The sequence below is a fragment of the Sinohyriopsis cumingii genome, chromosome 12, assembly GCF_028554795.1.
Source record: "Sinohyriopsis cumingii isolate HCF-2022 chromosome 12, ASM2855479v2, whole genome shotgun sequence".
Lineage (NCBI taxonomy): Eukaryota > Metazoa > Mollusca > Bivalvia > Unionida > Unionidae > Sinohyriopsis > Sinohyriopsis cumingii.
Genome location: NC_142972.1, coordinates 76,619,277 through 76,646,109, shown reverse-complemented (window position 1 = coordinate 76,646,109; position 26,833 = coordinate 76,619,277). Strand labels below are relative to the sequence as shown.

The 26,833-nt window shown below is 33.7% G+C and overlaps 1 protein-coding gene across 1 annotated transcript in view; it reads left to right on the top strand.

The window, feature by feature from the left end:
- The window catches only part of LOC149786786 (brevican core protein-like), a 121,151-nt gene extending 96,859 nt beyond the window's left edge, over window positions 1-24,292 (top strand). The window contains exons 5-8 of the mRNA XM_089975979.1: window positions 6,762-6,860; window positions 17,386-17,496; window positions 19,917-20,033; window positions 24,222-24,292. Coding sequence (XP_089832105.1) covers window positions 6,762-6,860; window positions 17,386-17,496; window positions 19,917-20,033; window positions 24,222-24,292 — 398 coding nt within the window. The remainder of the gene's footprint in view (window positions 1-6,761; window positions 6,861-17,385; window positions 17,497-19,916; window positions 20,034-24,221) is intronic.
- The last annotated feature ends 2,541 nt before the right edge of the window (window positions 24,293-26,833 follow it).

Below are 26,833 nucleotides of genomic sequence, written 5' to 3'. Positions count from 1 at the left end.
TACCGTGTCATATATGCGACCTATACCATAATAGGAGCTTGTTGTTTACATGGTTACCATGTGCATCCAGAGTATCATTGTTTTTGGTTTTGCACATGACAATCATAATGGAGACTTTTTTGATGCCTTGGATATGATTTCGGAGAAACAATCTATATAGAAGACAGATGGGAATGGTTTTATACACTGGACAGTGGCAGTAGATAGCTCAGGCCATGGGGAAAAGAGCATAGTATGGCCTGATGGCAGAATCTCATATGATGGTGCCCACAGAAATCACCTATATGGTTAAATACCATTTAACACATGCAACAATTCCCCCAAAGTGGGTGGGGGAGAGATATTAAATGTAAGCCACCCATGTCACAATCACTTATGTATCAATTCCACTCATTTAACTTTAGAGACACACTTAGCAGATCAAAGCAGAGAACATTGTAAAAATCAAGGACTGTGCACATAACTGTACATGCTGCATTGCCTCAACCTTTAAATTGCATTATTATATGTCAAATCACATTGAACATGAATTATATATGTCTTATTTATTATTACATAATTAAACTCCTTGACACCTTTTCTATGTTCAGCATGTTTCTCATATTGGTGTATTAAATTTTTTGGCAAACAGTATTGGAACTTTTACGCATCCCTTTTGTTGAGGGAGCAAGGAGGGACATTTTCACTTAAAATAATACTTTTCAACCCTTCATTCCCAATAGATGTCTGCAGAAGTCCTATCTGTATTGCATTGTTTACACAGGCAGTTCTTCCTCCCCAACCTATCTTCGGCATCTCTGCATACAGTTGAAAATTTCTTGATGTTTACTGTTTATAAAGCCAACATTGCTCTGCACTTACTATTAATTAATAGTAAGGAATCATTTGTCTATAAATTAGAGCTTGCTACTTGGTTTGCCAAATCAAGGCGCATTCCCTCCTCTTTGAATGTAATTGAGTGATTGCAAGGTTTGCTTTGTTTCTCGTTTTTCAATAATGTATGCATTTTATTACGTTTTATTATGCATTTTATTCAGTTTTATATTAAAAAGTAAGTAATTTAACACTTCCTATAGTGGAAAGTAGCCACAGTAATGATTTTGAGACTTTTTCTTAACTTGTTATGAGTTTTGGCTAAATGTAGGTATACATTTATGTGCTAGACAATTTTAATATGCAATTCAATTATATTACTTAAATTTAACAAGTAGTGTATGCAGTGATAAGTTTTATCAGTGTCTCAATATAACATAGAAACATGGACTTCTCTTGGCATAAGAATGGTTTTCACATATTTCTCCACCTCCAGCTTACTTATTAGCTTAAGCCGAGGCAGTTTGTACATAGGCTTTCTGTCTCCAAAATCAATGTCAGCATTATATGAACTTTGGACAGCTTTTTAAAATGTGTCTCTTGTCCTTATGTAAAAGACCTCATGTGGGTGTGCCTTTTGGGTTGATGCACATTTACGCCCTTGTTGTGGGGAAAATTACCAGGATTGAAGAAATTAATATGTATATTCTTTGCTTCCTCACCCCTCACCATTGTTTTATACTAAATAGTAGCATTCTGTTATTTAATTTTTCAGTATAATAAAGCTTATGGACCTTTTCTTTGGCTTTTATACTTTTTTATTAAGATTTGGGGTGATGAATCACATGTGATGATAGTTTAAATAAGTTTGGAATGTTAGCATATCTTGATGCTTCATTGGGTGTGTGTTTGTTTTAGTCACGAAAGGGCAATGGCCTCTTATCATTTTGTCCTGTCATCTGGCACACTTATTTGCTTGGTTTGATTGATATGCATAGGGATGAACTACAGCTTATTTCAGTAAGAAAACAAATGCAATTTTGAAATTAAAAACATTTAAAACATGTCGTATAGCCAGTGAGAGATGCAAATATAACGCGTCATGTACATTTATACCCTGTCATACTTGCTGATGTCAGAATGCTTGTGTTTATTTTGTGTAGCACGCATGCCCTACAAAGATAACATGAAGAAACAAAGGCAGAAAACAATTATTTTAATATCAAGAACAAGCCACTAATAAGTACAATACAACACAGCAACATGTAATGCGAATGCAATTTAGCTATAAACATTGGTATCACATAAAACGCTATTGCACTATTATCCATGCACAAGCAATGGCCAATATGTTCTTACAATTATGCTCCAATATGAATGAGCAAAACACAACCTTTTCTAAACAATTCAAATCTGACTATATGACACACGGTAATAGTTATACGGAAGAACTGTGAACCAGTCTATAAATCGGTGAAAGAATAGTATTTACGGGTTTGGTGGTCCATAATTGGTTGATAATGAAAATTAAAATTTCAGTAAAATTATCTTTTGGGATAGTATCCTAAATGTAATTTTCAATAAATGTAGAAAAATTTCTACTCATGCAATTTTTGTATTTTTATAGGCCTGACTCAGGCGTACTAAATAAGGAAAGTAGCACCTGATTCATTTGGTTCAGAATCATTAGCCTGTGTTTCATGGACATGTAGATAAACAAAATGCCGCGGCTCATATGGTGTTCTCCGCATATAAGCTTGCACCAAGGTTAGATGTGCATGGAGAATTATAGGTAACATAATCAGCACCAAAACATTTCAAGTTATATAATTTTGAAAATGATAGTGTTTCCATATGTTTACCATTGAAGTTGAATTAGTAACGTGAGTCCTGAAATATTAAAATAGCAGGTAATGTTTGCTAACATTAAGACAGAGATATGCTTCTCAGTTGGCAAGTATATATTTTTACTTCAATCTAACAACTCCATATGGCTTGATTGATTGACAATAAAACAAACATGATTCACTGATTATTTCAAACTACTGGTCTCTTTCTTGTACTGTCATATTTTGTCTTGGATGTACAATTCTCCTTACCCTGAACACCCCAGTGAGTGTGAATGACAGCATATATAACCATGGAAAGCTACTTATGTTATGATGTTGTTTAAATAAATATCTTAAGAAATAGTTTGACTGAGATTATCAGCTCGACATATTGATACTGTTTGCCATGGCTAATTGTTACTTTCAGTGTCGTCACTAGGTATGCACACAATAAATTTACGATCTTGGAATATATCTAAATAATTAATATCTGAACATCCTGCACTAACATTATTAAGTAGGGTATCTACTATTTCCCAATATTCGAAAATGACATCCTGCTCAGTTAATAATTAGCAATTATATTACATAAAGCTTCAGAAGATTGCGGAAATTAACATTTTAATAAAGCTGGACGATTTAGATCTAAAATACGAGATTCCAACACACTTTTACGTCTATTATAACGATAACCACCTTACTCAAGGGAAGCATATACCAAAAAAAATGGATTGTCACACAAGCAAAATAAACAACAGAAGTAGAAATATTCGAAGTAGAAGAGTTGTAGCTAATCAACTGTTTACACATACAACACAATCGAGCAATGTAACATAAATATTCGCATGCGTTTGGGTGTGGAACTTTGTGTTTAAACATCTACCTTGGCTAGAGTATATTGTTTAGCAGAGGTTAGGGTGAAAAAGCTAATTTGAAGACAAAACACTTATTTACGGTGAGATGAACTGAATTGAAGTAGAAGAGTTGTAGCTAATCAACTGTTTACACATACAACACAATCGAGCAATGTAACCTAAATATTCGCATGCATTTGGGTGTGGAACTTTGTGTTTAAACATCTACCTTGGCTAGAGCATATTGTATTGCAGAGGTTAGGGTGAAAAGGCGAATTTGAAGACAAAACACCTATTTACGGTGAGATGAACTGAATTGAGATTCAAACACTAACTTCATATAATGTTTAGTTATGTTTGTCTGCTTATCTATGTAGAATCAATGACTTCATTTCATCTAGAATATAGTGATTTTCCTTGAACAAGTTTGTAATAACAGTGCAAAAAATAAATCATTATGATATAATCGATACAGCTATTAGTCCGAATTGCTTTAAATCTTCCCACGACTGTAATTAAACGAATGATTAACTTGAATCGGATAATATTCGATAATATGTACACAATTAAGAACGCCTGAATCTAAGTATTAACTATTTTATATAACAGTATAATATGTACTAGTGAGAATGCACCTCGATGCTTTGAATAAATCATCAGGCCATTTCGATATCACGGTTTACTTAAACAATATAAAAAATAATATAACATGACTAATCAGGAAGTTAGGCCAGCTTGGCTTTTAACCATAAATCATTTGTTTGACGTATTACATGACGTTTTCTTGTACGGATAGCACGACTTTTATTATGGAACTTTATGAATGAATTAACACATTTGATTCGTGGTTCATCTTTAAAGTGCAAATTACTATCACAGCATATTATCATTTAAAATACCGTTAACTAAATGAATCTTGCACAAATTATTCTTGTAATGACATTACACATAATATATATAACAAAATCAACTCTAGCTACTTATCAAACATATAGTCTTAGTATATCAATATCACAGTTAGTCTGAAATTAAACAGCAAAAAGATATGAAACCAACAATTTATGTAAAACCATGAAATAATTTCTATCTTTAACTTACACTCCGAAAATGTAAGAGATGCTTACAATATTGTACTTTGAACCCCAAATAATCGTAAAAGTCCCATCTTAAATCCGACATATTTAACGAATTGAATGTACTTATATACCACCGTGGTGTAATCGAGAATGCCTTTGAATGATTGCTTATTAATTCTTAAATAATGTGTCAATCCAAAGACAACGAACACTTAGTAATTCCATTGAATAGTTTAAATAAATAATTCATCTCGATCAATATCTAAAAACTGCTATAACATTTGAAGACTTATGGATTCTAGGCATTGAAGTAGGAATTGATTATTTTTTTTAAAAGTCCCTACAGATATAACATTTTACTCTATCTTAACGGGGCATTGCAACATAATGTTCTAGTCAAATTGTAAACAGATATATTTCTAAAATATTCTAAACTCAAAGCTCTATGTCAGCATGTTATGTACAACTTACAATTGCAGAGAAAAAGTTAGCTCTAGAATAACTATTATTTTAAGCAGAATCTACAATCAAGAAAAAAGGGCAAACACATAATACAAGTATGTAATCCATTTTGAATACCTACTTTCAATAATAAGTGTTGTGCCGCGGAAAAGGTGGACACATTATACTTTTGTGATCAATAGTATCATTGTATATAGTCTCTATCAGATAGTCCTCAACATTTTTAAACAAGTTTAGTTTGATGAATGTATATTATTCTACTAAGGTTAATGGGATATACACATTGTGCCATAAATTTAGCACAATTCAAATGTGTGCATTTGTCAACATCTCATAATGTATTTCTCTCTGTATTGTATTAATGCTGAAACGGTTTGCTCACTATTATCAACAATTGAATGACATCTGAAATCAGCGGTTTCTTGAACAATTGAATGCATCTATATTAAGTTTCAAATAGGAACATTGAACACATAAATTATATTGAATGTTGTTTTAAATAATAACTTTAGCCATGATTTCACCCAAATCTGTAAACAAATAAACGTTATCTTCTGAAACAGAGGTTGAAGCTTTTATGATTTATATTTATGTTGAACTGAATGAGTGTTTCGATCGAATCTCTAAAACCAGCCGAGTTAGTCACAAAGTAGCTGTGCGGCATCATTAAGCTATGCAATGAACAGCAAATTATTTTTCGTCGTAATTTTTCAGTATTTAACTTAAAACATTTTTTAACTCCCATTTATCCCAAGAACACGACTTCAACATAATTGGCGTGTTTCTGTATTATGAATTGATTCCATTGATTGGATAGGAAGGCAGAGAGTAGAGTGTACATTGTGAAAAAGATATAGCAGATGTCTAATGGGCAGCAAGTTTACTAAGTGAATCATTTTTATTATATTTTTGTGCCCAAGCCATCAATTATTTTAAAAGTAGGTTGCTGTCTTGTCTTTCAATATCTCATCTACTAAACTTATTGCAATATTAAAAGTTTAAATAGTCAATATTTACCTCTGTTAGTGACTTTACTTTAAGCTATTTTTTTTGGCATTATGGACTTTCTAAGAATATATTAAAGGACACTTTAAATTTTTGTCTACTGTTTACATTGCTGCCCATATTTCTTTCAAAACACATCGTATCTACCTGAATGTAATATACCTTCCCCGATGCAATTTCCAAAACATTTAAACATATTGACCGTGACCCTGTAGAAGAAAGACAGAATTTATACTTGTTAAAATTTGCTGTAATACTAAGGTAACTGTTTTATAGAGGTTGACTATATAGGAATGTTTAACGTTGAACAATAAATAATGAGTTGATAGAGATTGATTTATTACAAATTAACATACGGATTTTTCTATTCATCTGTTATATATTACAAAAGAATTGGACCTATCTTGCAGACTTCACCTGAGTTCTACTGAGACACTAGTTTTGAGATGTTGTCCGTACGTACCTTTAAGGTGCAAGTCATTATTAAATTTAAGGTTAACCCATTTACTTCATTTCCTCATTGCTCTGCCCCGAACACATGACATTTAAGCTTTCAACAAGTTAGATCTTTTGAAAATGTATGCACGTTAAGGTACACTTGTATCATTCTTGTATCCTAATCAGATATTGCGTTTCAACATGAATATATGCTAAGAAATAAAAAATGATAAAGTTATGTTCGCTCGTTCTATCATATGTATATTTCTTTAATAACATTTCAGGTCATACGCCAACATATGACTGCGGTTATATAACCGATGGTTCTCGGTGGGTTAGCTATGGTTGCAGTGGTTATATGGCTATTTGCAAGTGCGCTATTGGTAAGTAGCTGTGTAAACCAGCAACACTTTTAATTTCATTACGAAGAGTTGCACACAAGAAATACAGATTGTTTTCTAATTTGTACGATTAAATGAACCCGATAAGAAACCCGAAGGATGCTATACGATAATGTGGTATTGTGGTACCCATTTAACCAAAGGTAGACTTATCATCCATTTGGTTATGAAATTAATGGATGTTACCTAGTCATAAGAACGATAAAGGTAATGTTTAGGCTGTTAATTGAGGTGTTTTAACCTTGACTTAATCTGGGTTGCCTAGCGCATATGCTTATAATATTGTTTGTAATAGATTAACTAATACAACATATGTAAACAGAACAAGCTGAAGTATATATATACTATTGGATACTGGTTAATTTATATTTATTATATATAGTGAAAATGATGAAAACAAAGGGATATATGTACAAAATATCTTTACAGTCCCCAAAATACATTGGGTATTACAAACCCCAAAGATTAGCCCACAGCTAAAGTAATACATGTAGGAGTTACACACTATGTCACCAGCACACTTGGCTAGCAGTCACTCAAGCAGTGAGTATTCCAGGTTGGTCAATCAAGCAATCAGCCCTCACCAATCTCGGTCAGCAACGTCCGAACACCTGCTCCTCGACCAGCAACAATGTTTACTCAGCAATGCGACTGCTATGGTTCAGCTTCACAGCCGCTATGGTCAACTTCTATGGCTAGCTCTGCAGCTGGTACCAAGTCGACTACAATCACTCCGATAACTCTGATCAGCCTGATCACTCCAATCCGCTATACAGCAACAAATCCGAACACTTTTGTTCAACTGAAAATTCATCTAACACAGTGCATTATGTATGACACGCGCATATACGATAAAACGTAATGACGTTAAATGCGGTTCGATACATAGATTACATTATCAGGACAATAAGTACAAAAAAAATGCACAGGTTCAGAAGTGAACCTAACCGTGCCCGACAATAATCATACGGTACTAAACGTTTCCTAAAAATGCAACTTTATAAATATTGCTAATATAAATCACTTGCTCTCTCAATAACAAGACTATACAATATTTGCATGATACTACATAAGACGAACCTATATAAATAATATACAAAACTAAACGTGGCAGTACAATAGTTATAACTTATACACAAGTAATGAATGACTCAAATACCTCTACAGGTGAAGATGTGCAAGTCCATAAGGTAGATCGATCACTGGCAAGACGTTCCGTAATGTAAATATTTTGACCTACGTTGTGGCGTGGGACGAACCCCTTATACAGTTCCTTGGCAATACCTCCAATTTGAAATAAGCGGTAACACATTTAGAAAAAATCACTGAATGTGAACATAAACAATTATTAAAACATTCAATTTTGTATAATGAAATCAAATGATCTGCTAATTTCACCCTACCTAACAGATCATTATTAGAAAAGTATACGGTTACAAAGACAACGTCCAACGCATCAATAGTATACTTATAATAAGAGCGTCTGATAGTCCGTTTGTAAGCTAAACTCCCTTCCGAAAAGGTATGTATATACTTTTCCTATCTCCAAACTAAGGTTAGTCACCCCTTCTCAATCACGGAGTAGGTTTGCTCAGTAGAGAGCGATTTCCTACGTGCATAAACAATGGGCGATTTTATACCCGCGTGCTCTTGTAGCAACAACCCCCCCCCCCAATCCCTATCGGACGCATCAGTCCTCAACACAAAAGTTACGCTCGATTGTGACAACTTTAAGATTCGTACACTTACTCGTTTCTGTTTAAAAGCGTCAAACGATTTTTCCTGGCACACCCCACCAGGGAACTTTATTGATCTTACGTGTTTCTTAGTTTCTGGTCTAGGTGCATCTCTGATTGCTTCTATTTTGCATGGGTTAGGTTTCAACTGGCCTAGTCCACTTACAAGATGTCCCAAACAATCTAGGTGAACATACCCTATACTACATTTGGTGGGCCTAGCTGTACGAATGGCAGTGTGAAGTATATCGAATGGATGCTTAATACGTTAACATGTTCATCACAGGTATATGCATACAAAGATATCATCTACAAAACTGTCGACGTTTTCCATACCGTTTAACAGTTTGGGCATGAGACGAACGCACCTCGCTACGGCGTTTTCCTAACCGAAAGGCATGACTTTTAATTGATACAGACCTTTGGGAGTCGCGAATGCCGTTAATTCGCGAACAATATAAGCGATTTTTATCTTCCAATATCCCGTGGTATGTTCTAACTAGGAAATTTAAATGTGATCTGCCAACTTTGAAAATAAACTTTATATGTCTAGCATTGGTTCTGCGTCGAACACGGTGATTTTGTTCAGTTGCCGAAATTCAATGCAAAACGGGTTTGTCCCGTCTTTCTTTCTGAATAACACAACGGGGACCGAGTACAGGGAATTGGACGGTTCGATCACTTCCTGGGTTATAATTTTCCCTCCTCCTTCTTTGATTGTCTCCCGCGCATTAAAGGGTATTTTTATATCCTTTAATCCTGATATGCTCTGAGGTATTCAACTTGATCTCGTTTTGAATCAATCCAGTACGGCCTGGTTTGTTTGTAAACACGCCTGGGTATTTGGACAAAACCTTCAAGATCTGCGTATGCTGAACCGCGGGTAAATCCGGGAATAAATCGATATGTTCTATACCTTCTTTCCCTACGTCAATGGGATATTAAATGGGCATTTCTGTACTGGAGACGAATTCCGATTCGTCACACGACCTATCCTCTATCATACTACATTCATTACCCCTTTATGAATTTTTTGACTAGTTCTTTCTACGTAGAGTTTCAGCCTATTGGATTGAAATATCTTGAACTTACCTTCCACGTTGATGATGTATTCTATTTTGCATTTCACCTGTTTACCTATGTTTGGCCCTTTCCATTGGACTAGCAGCTTGTTTTTATTCGTAAAGAGAAGTAGCAACACTTGACCGCTTACATCAAACTTCTATCTCCGCGGTCCTCAGTTGTAGGACGTCGCGTACTTACGACTAGATCTCGCGTTCGTCTTGCGACATTGGACATGTACTCTCTAACCTTTCTCACAAATCTACCAGGTACTGGTAAATTGTCTTATTTTCTTCGTTCGCGACCTCGTCTGACCACAGTTCGCGTAGAATACGCATTTGACCATGAACTGTTCTACCGTACTATAGTTCAAACGGCGGGAAGCCTAATTTTTCGTGAAGAGCAACACGATACACGAGAAGAATTGCGTTCAGGTTCCTATCCCAATCGTTAGGTCTTCCAGTACAAATCCTGTGCAACATTTGCTTCCCCATCCCGTTTAATTTATATACCAACCCATTCCACATAGCGTGGTAGGGTGTTGTGCGCAGATGTTTAAGGGAAAATGACCTACTAAGTTCTGCCATGAGACTTGCGCTCTACAACCAGTAAGAACATCTTCGCGCACTCGTACCCTGCTGAACATGTATATGAGCGCTTCGGCTACACGTTCGGTTTCGATCGATGGCAAAGCTATGGCTTCAGGATACCTAGTGGTGTAATCTACAAGCGTTAAGATGTATCGGTTTTCCCGGTCTGGATGTGGAAATATAGGTCCTACAATGGCAACGGCCACTGTATTAGACCGAGTATCTATCATGGGCATCTGAACCCAACGGTACTCTATTTACCCTTCCCTTAGAGACCGTCTTCTGGCTAATATTACAAGATTGACAAAACGAGTTACATGGCTATTGACACCATACCTATATAATTATCTTAATACCCTACCTGTTGTTTTCTTCATAATTAAAATAACAGCCATGATCGACTCGTGCGCGACCTTGAGTGCATGCGATCTAAATTTCTGGAGAACCATTAGTTGCAAGAGAGTCCGATCTAATCTAGATTATTCCCTGTACATTAAACCTTTTCGAAGTAGAAATTTAGAGGACCGCCCGTTCTTACACTTGCTCACGGTACCCGCTAATTCTTTCTCCGTCATTGCACGTTCTTGTTCTTTCAAAAATTATTCGCGCGATATATCGGTAAGGGATGCCGGTACTTTTAATTTACGTAGCGGTTTGTTATCCTCCTTTACCTGATATCTGGTTTGCGCTGCTTCAGTGATTGGGCATCGGAAGTCGGGTTGGGAGTCTAGATCCCTGCACATTACCAATCGTAAGTTCATAGATCGCGTTGGCAATGCACAACGCTTCCACGGTCCATGTAAAGAAACGTGTTTCGATATCTATCCTTACGACAGGAACGTGGTCGATTGTTTGCTTCAGTAGAATACAAGTCGATTTACACCCATGCAGTTGGTCATCGCGGACGAGGCTCCGTTTCACCAGTAAACTAGTGCAACCTGTGTCTCATAAAACGGTCACGTCTAGTCCGTTGACAGTGATATTTGCTGTCGGTTCCTTTCACTCGGGGTAACTACTCGTGCCAATCGATTGGATCGCATCGCGACCGATCTCTGCACGAACTGCTGGTTCGTGTACTGCTTCTCGCTTAGTTTGCTGAGAAACATAACGTTTTCCATCTACAGACCGTCTACCTTACATGGCCACCTCGACTCTCTGGACTGGTCCCTTCCGCTTAAGATTATTGGGGGAGATATGTCCCCACTCACTGCAAGTGAAACGTTGCTTGTCCTTCTGCTTTCCCTTTTTATCCCTACCAGGCTTTTCAGGTTCTCTGGGTTTTCGGTCCTTGACTTGATTCCCAGTTTTTGCTATCTCGCGAGAGGACATTATGAGAACCAGTCCGAACTACAGCGAATAAATCTGCCTGTGTGGCCATGTCATATATATACATATTTGCGAAGGACCTTTCCCTCACGAACAAATATAAACCCTTGCCACAAGATATAAATATTTGGTCCGAAGCAAGAACTCGATAGGACCCTCCAATGTCTTAACGATTTTACCACATTCCACCCATCGCTGCAAGTAATTGCACGTCCTACTAATGAACTGGGTGAATTCGCCTCTCTCCGTTTTGCTATGCTTAAACATCTTGCAAAACCATTTCTCGATTAGCTCGTATTTCTTCAAAAGTGCGTCCTTCAACGAGAGGTAATTCACCGAATCGGCCGCAGCTAAACGCGAATTAATGTCTAATGCTTTACCCTTCGACAACGCGCTAAGATGAAGCTACCAATTGCTTGTTTTTTTATTTTTGTACAGTGGCGTACCTTTCGAACCTGTTTAGATAACTAACCATGTTATCTTTGTCGTCATCAAACGGGGGCAATTTTGGACCGCTCAGTTTAGAATCATGTTCATCCTCCAGTTTAGTTTCCAATAGCTCAGAATTTCTTGGATACTCACTCTGCCTATTTCAAAAGCTTCATACCTCACTTGTTTTTCCCTTTCTAACTTTATATCCTTTGCTTCTTTAAGCAGTTATATTTCTCCCTCGCTGCTTGCTTTTCCGACTCCATCATCGCCGTCTCTGATTATATCTTCTCCCTCTTCTGCCCTTTCCCATTCTATCCATTCCTTATCGACCTGCTTTTCTAATTCTATCTTCTCCTTTTCAAAAGCCCTTTTTCTTTCTTCGTCTTCCTTTCGTATCTCTAATTACTCCCTTTCTATTTCCCTCTACTTTAACATTTCACCCCTTTCCTAGCCTGTTCTTCACGAACACAATTTCTAAGAGATTCCTCCTCGTAGTCAATATGTTTCCCCAGTTCTTCAAGTTCTTTCATTAATGACATTTTCAATCTGATATGACCAACTTAAAGTGCAGTTTTATGCAGAAAATGCGTAATTACTATAATTTCAATGAACCTTCTCGAAAGGGAACGAAAACGTGAAATAGGAACGGAAACTAAAGTAATGTTATGTGTCTACTTAACCTCATTGTCTTGTCAACAGCGTCTGAAACACACACACGTTCATACAGGAATAATGAAACAATAATGTCAATGATCCGTTGAATCCGAAATGATCGTATTTCTGACACCATTTTGTAACAAGATAACTGGTGCAATTTCGGATTTACGACAGAACACTTTTCATGGTGACAGAAATACAATGTTTAATGACGAATGACTTGAATGGGAAAATAATTATGATCACTACGTGCATATAATGTCCAAATATTAGATCGATTAACATAATTCGCACGAACTATATAATGAAAATACAAATAAATGACCGTACACACTACAAGGACATGATGAACAGTGATTTCACAAAGAAAGAATGACGTGTTTTACTCAAATAGTAAAACTGTCTTATTTAACTCCCCAAAGATCAGCCCACGGCTAAAAGATTACATGTATGGAGTCTCACATTCCGCCACCAGTACACTTGGCTACCAGTCACACTGGTCAATCAAGCAGTCAGCATTCCAGGTTGGTCAATCAAGCAATCAGCGATCACCAATCTCGGTCAGCAATGCCCGATCAGCTGTTACTCGACCAGCAACACTTTTTATTCAGCTATGCGACTGCTATCGTTCTGCTTCACAGCTGATATGGTCAACTTATATGGTTAGCTCTGCATGCGATACCACGTCGATTCCGATCACTCTATTAGCTCTGATCACTCTTATCACTCAAATCAGCTATACAGCAACGACTCCGGTCACTCTGGTCATTTGAAAATACATATATGACCGTGTACTATGCATGACACGGGCAAATAAGATAAAAACGTAATGACATTATATACGGTAAGCTAAACATATTACATTATCGGCACAATAATTGCAAAACAATACACATATTCAGAAGTGAACCTAACCGTGCCCCAAAAGAATCTTTCGGTATTAAACGTTTCTTAAAAAGCAACTTTATCTATTGCTAGTATACATATCTCGCTACATCACGAACAAGAATAGAAACTATTTGCACGATACTATGTAAGCCGAAGCTACATAGAAAATATACAAAACTAAACGTAATAGTACAATATGCACAACTTATACATAATGAATCAATATAACTCACATAGCTCTATAGCTGAAGATGTGCATGTTCTTAAAGTAGACCGCTCAATGACAAGACGTTCCGTAATGTAAAGATTTTGACTTACAGTGAGGTATTTATACACAGACGAAGCAGCAAAATACGCTGGAGCTATTCGTTCGTCCCATCGAAAGCACTTTGCACTTGTGCTATAGGATGAGCCGAACACACTATTTCGAATTGTTTGTACAATATACAGAAAGCACCCTCGGGTGTCGTTGTATACAAAATTACATGTATTTAATATATAAAATGGTTTATACAATTCCGTGCAAATGACTTACGATTACATGTATTTACTAAATAAAAGGGTTTATACAATTCCGTGAAAGTGACTTAATTTATTTCCTACTTTCGTAACAATAATTACGGAAATCAAAACGTAAACAATGGCTTCTACCATGTTAATAGCTTTAGCAATATATGGTGAGGCAATCCAACCTCTTTAGGTAGGTTTTGTTAATGTGATACTCTTCATAATTACTAGAACAAAATTGCCTATATGTTATTATTGTACGTTTAAGTGTTGCTTTCTGATATTTAAATAGTTTTTTTTCAGAACATATAATTACAGCAATCACTTTACATCAACATTCCATATTAAAAAGTATTCATTAGATTTAAGTGTAAAAAATTATCCGGTTTTGATTTAGGATTTATAATATAACACTTTTCATGGTGATACAAATAAATGTTTTGAATGAGAAAAGAATTTTGATTAATACGTGCGTCTATACGATCAAAATAGTGGACAAATTAATACAATCCGCACGAACCTAATAATGCAACAAGTGCAAATACAAATAATGGTCCTGACACAGTACATGGACAAACGTGAATGATTCACATTACTTTACTCATATAGTAAACGTTATTCACTCAAATATTAAAATATGTACATTACTCAAGAAGGAAAATGGTGAAAACAAAAGGTACATATATCATTCACAATATCTGCACAGTCCCAATACACTGGGCGTAATAAACCCCAAAATTAGCCCACGGGTAAAATAGTACATGCATGGAGTAACAACAAAGACACTCAGTCATTAGTACAATTCACTATCAGTCACACTGGTTAATCAAGCAGTTAGCATTTCAGGTAGTCACCTACCAACATTCAATTATATGGCCATTCAATATATCAGCGCCCATCAATCCGGTCAGCAACTCCAGATCACCTGCTAATCTAGCAGCACCTCTGTTCACCCATTTATACGGCTGCTCGGATCATCTGAAAATACATTGAACACCGTGTATTATGCATGCCACGGGCATATACGATAACAGGTAATGACGTTATATATATGAAGCTATTCAAACTACATTATCGGCATTACATTACGTAGCAATAAACAGATTCAGAAGTGAAAATCCCTGTGTCCGATAAGAATTATATGGTACTAAATGTTTCGTACAAATGCAACTTTCTAATATAAATCTCTTGGTAAGTCACAAACAAGAATATAAAATATTTGCATTATATTACGTAAGACGAAGCTACATAGGAAATATGTCAAAATAAACTTGAAAGTACAAGAGATATAACGTATAATATACATAAGAAATTACTAAATAACTCACATACATATACATCTGAAGATGTAGAAGTCCTTAAGTAGACAGCTCACTAACCAAAATATCAGTAATGTAAAGATTTAGACATACGTTGTGACATTTATGCACAGACGATGCTAACCCATATCATCAGTGCGGTGGAAGTATTCAGTTTTTCCCATCGAAAGCACTTCGCAAGTGTGGCACAGGATGGACTGAACCCACTGTATCGAAATATTGTACAATATACAAAATTCGTTATCCGGTATCGCTGTACACACACACACACAAAGAAATCCGAGTACATATATTTAATTAACGAAGGGATTTATACAATTCCATGAGTCACTGGTTTTCTTTTTAGTTACGTTTCTATTTAATGTAGTTTATTACTGAATTGGAGATATGTGTTGTCTTTATATACATTCTTCATCTTTGCAAACTGAAGATACAATTGTAAATTGAGATTTCATATTTGTATCTGCGTTTCTTTAAACATGCTAACATAAGTACCGGTTGCTTTTATATACATTAATCTTATTCCTAAACTGGTCTGTGGTATTTCTAAATATTTCACAACACTCATTTAGACGTATTTCTACTTTTGGATTGATTTTTAAAACACCATGCATTGTTTCATCATCTTTCATAGACAATGAATTTTGTTACATTTTGTCTAGCATCATGATGATAACATGGCTCTTTTTCATAATTATGCACGCAAACAATTTTAAATTTGTCAAAACGATCACACATACTTTAAATGTATTGATTTTAACTTAATAGTTGTAAAGTTCGTCAGAGATGTTAATGTAAAAGTATGCTTTCTACTGATTGTTTGATATTGATGCATGATGAATACATTTACTAAATTATTATTGTTTGCGATTTGGTTTGTTAAATCTACTAAAGTTATTAATACTTTCATATGGTAAATGTCTCTACAATAACAATTTGGAGCCCATTTCATCCAATTATTCTTTGCTTCATACAAGTTATCAAAACTAAATATTGTAATTCACCATATACATTTCACAATCAACAACCCTAATTGTATGTTTTGAGAACGATATTTATTCTTGTTTTCGAAACATATTAATTACACATGCTTTACTAATCAAAATATAGATGGCATCATGATTTGGAAATATTGCATACTTGAGTCTTATCACTAATATGCTAATGCTTTATTATATTAATTACTAATGAAAACGGATTTGTAATTGTTAGATTTGTTATGTTAAATTTGCTAACAATCTAACACATTACCAGTATTTGAGCTTTAATGCTTTTTTTTGGCTGAACAATTGGCAAGCATCATGGTAATCGAATCAATTTTCAGCCCACGCAGTCTCTTATTTCCAATCAATATCAGTGAATCATACTAATGACTATAACATGACAAGATATCGTCTGCACAACAAGATTACACAAATTTACAGAACATAGCATCAAATAAACTTTAACCACTTAATAGCATTTTTTAGTTTTAATGACAGAGCTAGGAGGGGTGACGTTGATATTATCTTGCTTTTTATAACAACTATGTTTGACCATAGTTTTGCCGGATCTAAATTAGAATGTACAAAAGCATTATCTTTAAATACAGACTTTGCTACTTTGCTGTCTAACTTGTAAGAAGAGTATTTGTTTCTTCGAAGAAGATATAGCTAAACTCATTTAAAAATACAATAACAATTTCAATACATGTCAAACTATGAATATTTGCTCTAAACGTTAACGCATTTCATTCGATCGTTGGAACAAATTAAAGGAAAACATATGCAGTAAATTGAAAAAATGGCTCACTCAGAAATATACATTAAAGAAGCAAACATAAAGATTTTCAAACAAAAGGGTTTATATAGATGACAATCAATTGCAGGCATATATGAAATTTACAAGCATGTGGGACGGATTCAGAATCATCCTTATCTAACCATTTATTACTTCGTTCAATTTTGAGTTCTCCTCAACATATGAAGGCAAATTTAATTTTTATTTTCAGCTGTTGGTTGTAATTCAAGCAATCCTTGTTCTAACCCTTATGCAGAATGCACTAATGGAATTTGTCAGTGTAGGTCAGGATACACCTTAACTGGAACAAACTGTGCAGCAGGTAAATTATTACTGTTCATATATGACTCAAAAAGATTAATATTAGACTGCTGAAAACTTAGCTGTATGCATCACATCTACTGCGCTTTAGCACATATTAATGTCAAACCATTTTAATTTAAGAACGTTAAAAGGAAACCATCAGTGAACTCATGATTCACCTTCATTTTTGTGCACATGTGTGTTTATCAACTATTGACTATGGCCATCGTTGTTATAAATGGGTCAATACTTAAATGACTTCTGTTCGTAGCTTAGAGCTCTGATAACGAAGAAAATTCAATGCAAATTAGGTTAATTAAAGTTGTTTTAATGAAGTAAAAATTGTGTCGATATGACATCAAATATGGTTACCATAGCTAACCGAAAGAACTCAAATGACTTCTTGTATAGATTCTCAGCATAATTAGGTCAAAGTTCGCACAATGCCGACCGATGTTCTAAAATGATTTCTATCTGAGAATTGATTACTTAGTAACTGCTACGTCAATTGTTCAAAGACCACTGAACCTTTTGCAATCAAACTTCGTGGATCATCTGAAGCTAATTAAATCTCAAAATGTGAATCATGATGCTGAACCTCCATCATATATGATAGCTTCTGTTACTAAACTATAAAACATTTTAAGAATAACGTCTATACAAGTGCTGAGTCGCAAATTACATGAAATTGAAAGTAAAGTCTCCTGGTATAAAGACCTTTACATACGTATACAGTTGACACCGGTCTAGCATACAACACTGACGGAATGTATAGACTTACAAGTGATATGGATCCGCCATCAAATTTTCTCTCTATTTCTATAAATAGCTCATCATTTAAGCAACACTTCTCCGAAAACAGGTTTTCAACCAATTAGACACAATTATTGTAGCATCAAACCTTTTTAGATGTGTTCAAATGATTCTGCTTTGCCATCTACGTGGCCAATAGTATTGAACATATAAGCAAATATTTAATTAATTAGGCCAAATTGACAGAATCAATTCTTGCAAGAAGATTGTTTTTTAAGTCTGAACAAATACTAATAATTACCTGGCAAAACTGGCCACAGTTCCTAAACATGTGAAAAGTTTCAAATACTTTTTGATGTAGATTAATAAGCACAATCTAACCAGATTTTAACAACAAAAACATTATAGAAATACTGTAGTTCAAGGTTATGCAAATTATTCCGATTTCCCGCTACATACTGGTTGAATTTTTCAAAAGAAGAAAAGGACATTAAATAACATCTTCTCAGTTTAACATACTTTGACCATCATTGTATATAAGTCATTCTAGCATTGAATAAAATTAAAGTGTGCATAAATGATGCTGATTTAGTATTGAGCGTGACCATTATTCCGACAACAATTGTCATTTTTAAGATACGTTAAGAATCCCAATACATACTCACAATAATGTATCAACGTAATATTGTTCAGAACCCTTTCAATATCACTAAGAGACTTACCATTAAATTGGTCTTATCAATGAGATTTGCATACTCAAACCGTTTCCAAACATACTGCTACAAAAATAGAGCTTGACTAATTTTTCCTCTGATATGACCAAGATTTCGATTTTGAAACATATTCGTTACCAGTTCAAGCTGATCATTAAAGAAAATGTTACCGCTCTAATATACAATATGGTTTATCGCTTTAATATTCAATATGGTTCCAAACCTAACTTTTGATCAACCATTTTAATAAATGCATATGTTAGACGGACAGCACAATGCAGTTACCTTAACTTATAGTCGTAAGTTTAATGTGGATTTGTATCCATCAGATGATATTTTTTCTTAATACAATCATTTTATCCAAGAAAATGTAATAATTTATGAAGTATTCAATATGGGCTGTATTTTAGACTTGTTCTTCCAGGCTCATATGAAAATCGACCGAAAACGAACATGCAAACAAGTAGATCATTACTTTCATCCTGGATTATTTTATACTAGGTACCACAAAATTAAGTCGGGTTTTAAAATGTAGATATACAAAGCAACTATCGCAGATGATATATGTCAGTGCTTCTGGTGCTAAAACCTAGGCTACATATTGCATTGAACACATTTGATATAACAATAGCTCTACATAATTATTCAATGTTTTATGCAGACGTAGGCCGATAAATCAGCTGAGTAAATGTTTATAATGGTGAAAAATATAAGAAAAAAGGGAAAGTTACAGGGACAATCACTTAGTACTTGACATTCTACAAATGGTCAAATATTAATTTCTTTAACTTTAATAACTTTTGCACTTGAGTAGGCTAATATGTTTGAACTCGAACACATCTCATAACGTTGTAACGGTGTATAAGGTCACTCTTTTTTACTAGCCAACTTATATTTAAAATCATCCTCTGATATTGATGTGTTCTACGTTAGTTGGTTTTCAACATAACGGAATGTTTATTTGAATTTTCAGCTGTTGGTTCACCATGTGATGCAAGTAATGGATGTTTCAGTCCATATGCAGACTGCACGAATGACATTTGTCAGTGTAGATTAGGACACACCCAAACAGGAACCCTGTGTACTGCAGGTGAATTGTTTAATATACGTATTAAATGTCGTACATTGTTGCAATAATTTTTATCAAGCAAATTTCGTTGTATATGACACTGAAGCGTGCCTTCACAAATATGTTTGATATTTTGTATTACTTCTCAAGAACCAAAGGTGCTTAACGGTGTCTTTTGTTTGTCGCAGTCTTGGGACGTCATGAAATTTCGTACACAGCTTCATTGTGAAAGACTACCATCTTCTACATAAAGCTCATGTCCCTCAAACATATATGGTCATCGTGAAAGAAAATCCTATCACTGCCTATCTTGCATTATAGATGATCATAGTGTCGTATCATTTTCAGGAAAGACTAGATATCAGATGTTGATTGTAGGAAATAACAATGTTGCATCTCTAGCATGCTGCAATGTGGTATCTATAAAAATATATATTTAATTAAGTGCAAATTTGTCATATCTTCATGCGATAATTATCATCAAGCACATCTGACAGTGTATTTGAGAGACACGTCCCTGCACAAACATGTATTAGGCTCCGCTAGTTTAGTCTAGCTTCCGCTATGAGACGTTCTGTCTATACATTTCGTACCAAATGCGAATATTGTTTCACAGGTGTCTTCTGCTTCCTATTCGTGGTGAAATTCCTTTTATTATTTGCATTCATTCTTAATTTAAAATGAGTGAATATATTGCGCACACATAACGGCTCTCACGTGGTTATTTGATCCCATTTTATAAACACTCACAGTGAATATTTCATCTGCTTTGTAATGCCGTAGCAGTCTGTGGACATCGAGGTGTTGCTCACTTATGAAAATTATTACTGCTTACAGACAACTCTGTTACTGGTAATTCGTTGATGCTGTCTGGTTCATTTTACGTGTGATTTTCTTCAAATGTTTAAAAAACTACGTTCGCCAGTTTCGAAATCATAATGCAAACTGGTGACACAATTAAAGTCGTTATTTGTAACTTCGTTCCTTATGAAACAAAAAAGAAATTACAAGACAACAATAGCAAAAGCATAACGGCCATGAATCATCTGGGGTTTCTAGCCCAAATCATTATACAACCATTATTTAAGGTAGCGAGTCTATGCTTTTAAAATAAAACATAGAAAATAGTAAAAACAGCAAGTTTTGGAATATTTAACAAATAATTTACTTCCCTAGAATACAAAGTGAAAAGCTGAAAAAAAGAACTTATGGTATTTGCGAATTAAATGCCAAAATAACCCAGGAGTTGCAGACACAAATCCCAGTAGTTTAGAATCCTGAAAGAACTTCAGTAAACGTCCATACAAAATTCCCAAAAGTGAAGTCGTTGATGTATATGTGGTAGCTATTAAGTATGCATGTGTCAACAGTCTTTTGTTGAATCTTAGAAATATAATCCCAGCTTTGAATGTACTATAAATTCCAGTGAATGTCTTTATCTAATAATTTTGTCAGAACTCTTTTGTTTAGCCAGAGAAAATAATCACTTGAATTCAACACTTAGAACACAATAGAGTCCAGCCCAAAACTACTGTTCACAACATATGCAATAACATGAAAGTGCTAGATGCTAAATAATGAATGTCAAAGGCATCACAGTAACTATATTATATGTTTCTCTACTTGACCTCAGGTCATAAATAACCTTTCTAAAAAAAATAACCTTCCAGAATGATCTTGCGATTTACAAAATCAGAAACGTAAATTCTACCATTCAATTAGAAAACTCCCATAACCCGAACCTAAATAAACATATTTACCATTTCTATCAATAAAACCCCTGATATTATGTCCATACATATAGTGAATAATTTAGCTATGTATTAGTTGTTTACATCAAATTAAATAAAAAAAGTCAATCAGGTCAAGCATAAATGAACTCAAGTATGGACAAGGTAAAGTCCAGCATACACTGTTTAATTATAATAGCACGTAAGGAAATAAAATAAAATAAAACAAACTAATAAGCAATTAAATTAAATGTATAACATTATTGTATACGTAACATATTTCTGAAACCGCAGATTAATAACTAGATTCTACTTAGAGTGTATTACTTATTAATAACTATAATATGGTCAGATTTCAATATTTTATATATTGTATTACGTGTGCCATATTTAGTTATGTTTAGAAACTTAATTGTCTTTATCGAGTAAAAATTGTGAGAGGTCCACTAAACCTTAGAGACAGGTGCTAAGAAACATTTGCCAACAGTTAACATTTGGCAACGTTACTATTGTATAAATGTATTTCGTAAAGAAAGAGTAGGTATATTTTGATAAGATCCCGACATCTGATACATTACATCACCGCACCGTTGATGCTATTAGTAGCCTAAAACATAGTAATGATATGCTTTGAGACTATGATAAACATAACGACCTGGTAGTTCTTCTGGTATCATCACGGAATCTGAAAAGCTATAAAATATATTTTTTTTGTAATGTAATCTATGCTATATCAATTAAATATTTTTGTATATTTTGAGAGGAAAGCATATATATATATATATATATATATATATATATATATATATATATATATATATATATATATATATATATATATATATATATATATATATACATATATATATACATATATATATATACATATATATATACATATATATATATACATATATATATATATATATATATATATATATATATATATATATATATATATATATATATATATATATATATATATATATATATATATATATATATATATATATATATATATATATACATACATACATATATATATATTAAAGACATCATCAAAGAAGTATCAGAACAGTCTCTAACGACGTAACATTCTTAATAACTGGAAAGCAGCTTGATATATCAAAGCAGCCAGAACAGACACGGCAGAACAAACTTAAGCTGTAAGCAAAATGTATCCGCAGTTATTGAAAGAGGTTACAACAAATCATGCAAGCAAATGTGATAAACTTGCATTTTGTACTCATATACTATTATCAAGTGACCATATCAATATTTTATGAGGTCATAAGAAAGTCAAATTTTAAAAACAATCATGAACAATAACATCAACTTTCATCGTATGGCTGACATAAAATATATTGTTTGAACTATACCTACTATACCTATTATAGAGTAAAGATAGATAAAGGCTGTCAAAAATTGGCGTATCTAACAATTTTATGGTCTCGTTCTAAAAATATTTAGGCACTGAACATGTAAACAATCTGACTATTTCACTTAATCTTTAAACAATGATTAAAGCTCGTAACGTTGGTGGGAATTATGAACTGAAAGCAATTAAATGAAACTTAAGCACTAAACGCATACCTTTCACATATATTTTGAGATAATAAAGCAGAACAACAAGCTGGTCTCTTATAAGTAAAACTTCACCGTTTCACGCTTCTTATATTGTTTAATATTATTTCAATTTTAGAGCTTAATAAATGATCTCAGGTTAAGGACAATGTGCGCCTTTTCTAACGTTATATGTATCGACCTTTGTGAAATAGCGTAAATATAATCTTAGTTGGTGCAAGATCAAATCGTTGTTTTTATCTACGTTATAAAACATGTCAAATTATTTTCCGCACAACAAGGCAATACACATTTATAGAACATATCATCAAATAAACCTTAACACATTTCTTGCCCTATTTTAGTTTAATGACAGAAATTGGACGGGTGATGTTTATTTTCTCTTGCCTGCTTTTTATGACATCTATGTTGACTATAATTTTGCCCGATCTAAATTAGACAGTACAAAAGCATTACCTTTAAATACAGACTGTGCTACTTTGCAGTCTAACTTGTAACACGATTGTATTATTTCTGTGAAGAATATATCATAGCTAAACTCATTTAAAAATAAAATAACATTTTCTATACATGTCAAACTATCAATATTTACTCTAAACATTAACGGATCTCAATCGATTGTTGGAATAAATTGAAGGAATACAAATACAGTGAATTGAAAGAATGGCTGCCTCAGAAATACACATTACAGAAGCAATCAAAACAGAAAGATTTTCAAATAAAAAGGTTTGTATTGATGACAATAATTTTTAGGAATATTGGAAATTTACAAGCATATGGGACGGATTCAGAATCATCCTTATCTCAATATATATTGTTTCGTTCCATTTAGATTTCTCCTCAACATGTGAAGGCAAATTTTATTTTTATTTTCAGCTGTTGGTTGTAATTCAAGCAATCCTTGTTCTAACCCGCATGAAAAATGCACTAGTGGAATTTGTAAGTGTAGACCAGGATATACCTTAACAGGAATAATATGTACAGCAGGTGAAGTATTGCTATTTATATGTGACTCAAAATAATTAATATTAACCGGTTCAAAAATGGTCTTTCTGCATCTCATCTAATGCCTTTTTAGCACACACTAATGTCAAACCATCCTAATTTAAGAACATTAAAAGGAAACGATCAGTGGAATGATGTTTCAATCTCAATTTTGCGCACATATATCTTTATCAACTTTCGACTATGGCCATCGTTGTTATAATTAGGTGAATATTTAAAGAACTTCTGTTCGTAACTTGGTTCACTAATAAAGATGAAAAATCAATGCAAATTATGTTAATTTAAGTTGTTTTAATGAAGTGAAAATTGTGTCGATATGACATCAAATTGTACCACCATTTCTAAAATAAAGAGAACTCAAAACGACCTCTTTTAAAACATTCTCGACATATTTAATTGCTTGTAATGCCGACCGATCTTTCAAGATGATTTATGTCTGAGACTTGATTACTTAGTAACTGATACGTTTGTTACTCACAGACCATTGAACCATTTGCACCCAAACTTCGCAAAAAATATAAATGAGTGTTTGCAAAAAAACTACATAATTTGAGCAAATGTACAGAATCAATTCTTGCAAGACTTTTTTTTGTTGTTGTAAGTTTGAACAAATAATACTAATTATCTGTCAAAACTGGTCACAGTTCCTAACATGGAAAATGTTTAAAATACTATTTGATGAAGATTACTGAGCATAATCTTACCAGAATTAATTATTAATTTTAGTAAGACTGTATTTCAAGGTTATGCAAATAATACCGATTTACCGCTACATACTCATTAAATCTTTCAAACGAAAAAAACGATATTAAATAACATTTTCTCAAAATCAGTTTAACAAACTTTGACCATAATTGTAAATAAATCAGCCTTGCATTGAATGCCATTAAATGTTGCATAAATTATGCTGATTCAATATTGAGCGTGACCATTATTCCGACAACAAATCATAATTCTTAAGGCACGTTAAAAACTCGTTTAAAATCACTGTCAGACTTATCATTAAGCAGGCCTTTTAAAAATGTGATTTGCATACTCAGAAAGTTTCCAAACCCACTGCTAAAACAACGAATCATTTTTCCTCTGATACCACTAATATTTTGATTTTGAAATATATTCGATACTAGTTCAAGCTTATCGTTATTAAAAATGATTGCTAAACCTACCTTCCGATCTGCCATTTGAATAAATCCATATTTTGGACGGGAGAAGAATGCAGTTTCCTAAACGTATATTCATAAGTCTGATGTCGATTTGTATCAAACATATGGCATTGTTTCCTAATCCAGTCCTATTATCCAGGAAATGTGATACTTTATGAAATATTCAATCTGGGCTGCATTTTAGAACTGTTCGTCAAGGATCATATGAAACGCAACCTACATCGCAAGTGTAAACATGTAGATCATTATATTCATTGTAGATTATATTCTGCTAAGAACCACAAAATGTAGACGGGTTTTGAAATGTAGATATACAAAGCTACAATCGCTGATATATCAATGATATATGTCATTGTTTCTGGAGCCAACACATAGGTTAGAGTTATTACTGAACACAATTTATAGAAACATTATTTTCGGAAATATTCAGTGTGGTATGCAGAAGGTGCATGAAATGAACTGGTTATGTACGACATATATTTCATAATCCAGTGACCAACGCATGTCCTGGAGTATAGACCCGTTTTACAAAATCTTTCCTAGAATAAGTATGCAGATCGATCATCATGAGTATTTACACTTTTCAATGAAAACTATATTCATGTTAGAAGGTATCACACTAAAATTAGATTTATTGTACACAATCCTTGCATTTGTCCATAAGGCAGTTTTAATCCCGGTCGGTGTTCTCAGTCATATTTGACCTTTTCTATCATTATTGTGAAAATTCAAGTACAGAATGATCCTTGCAATCAAAGTTGCATACATTAACTCAATGATAAATAAAAGTGTACAATTTGTAATTGATCTAAATGTCTAATGGTTATGTTGTCATTGTCTCTGCCACTTTTATAGCCTTAAAAAACAAGTTCAAATAATCAATAATTTATATATATATATATATATATATATATATATATATATATATATATATATATATATATATATATATATATATATATACCAAATTATACATGGTTTCAATTTGCAATACAATAATCTCTTTGAAATGACAATGACTTGTCTTTGGAAGCATAATTTTTGAAGCAGTACCTTCATTACCCTTTTGAATATTTGCTTCATCTCTATGCTCATTTGCAAAATATACCGAGGTTCACGCGGACAATGTATGAGCGTTTGTGTGATTTGGATTTTTAACGTAGTTTTATCAATTGTTCAGTTCTATAGCTAAAATGTTTGCAGTGTGGCAGTTTATAGTGATGTCTAGCACTGGGACATGTGATGTGATGTGATGTGATGTGATTTTTAACGTAGCTTTAACAATTTTTCAGTCACATCGCTACGATGTCTGCAATGTGGCAGTTTATAGTGATGTCAA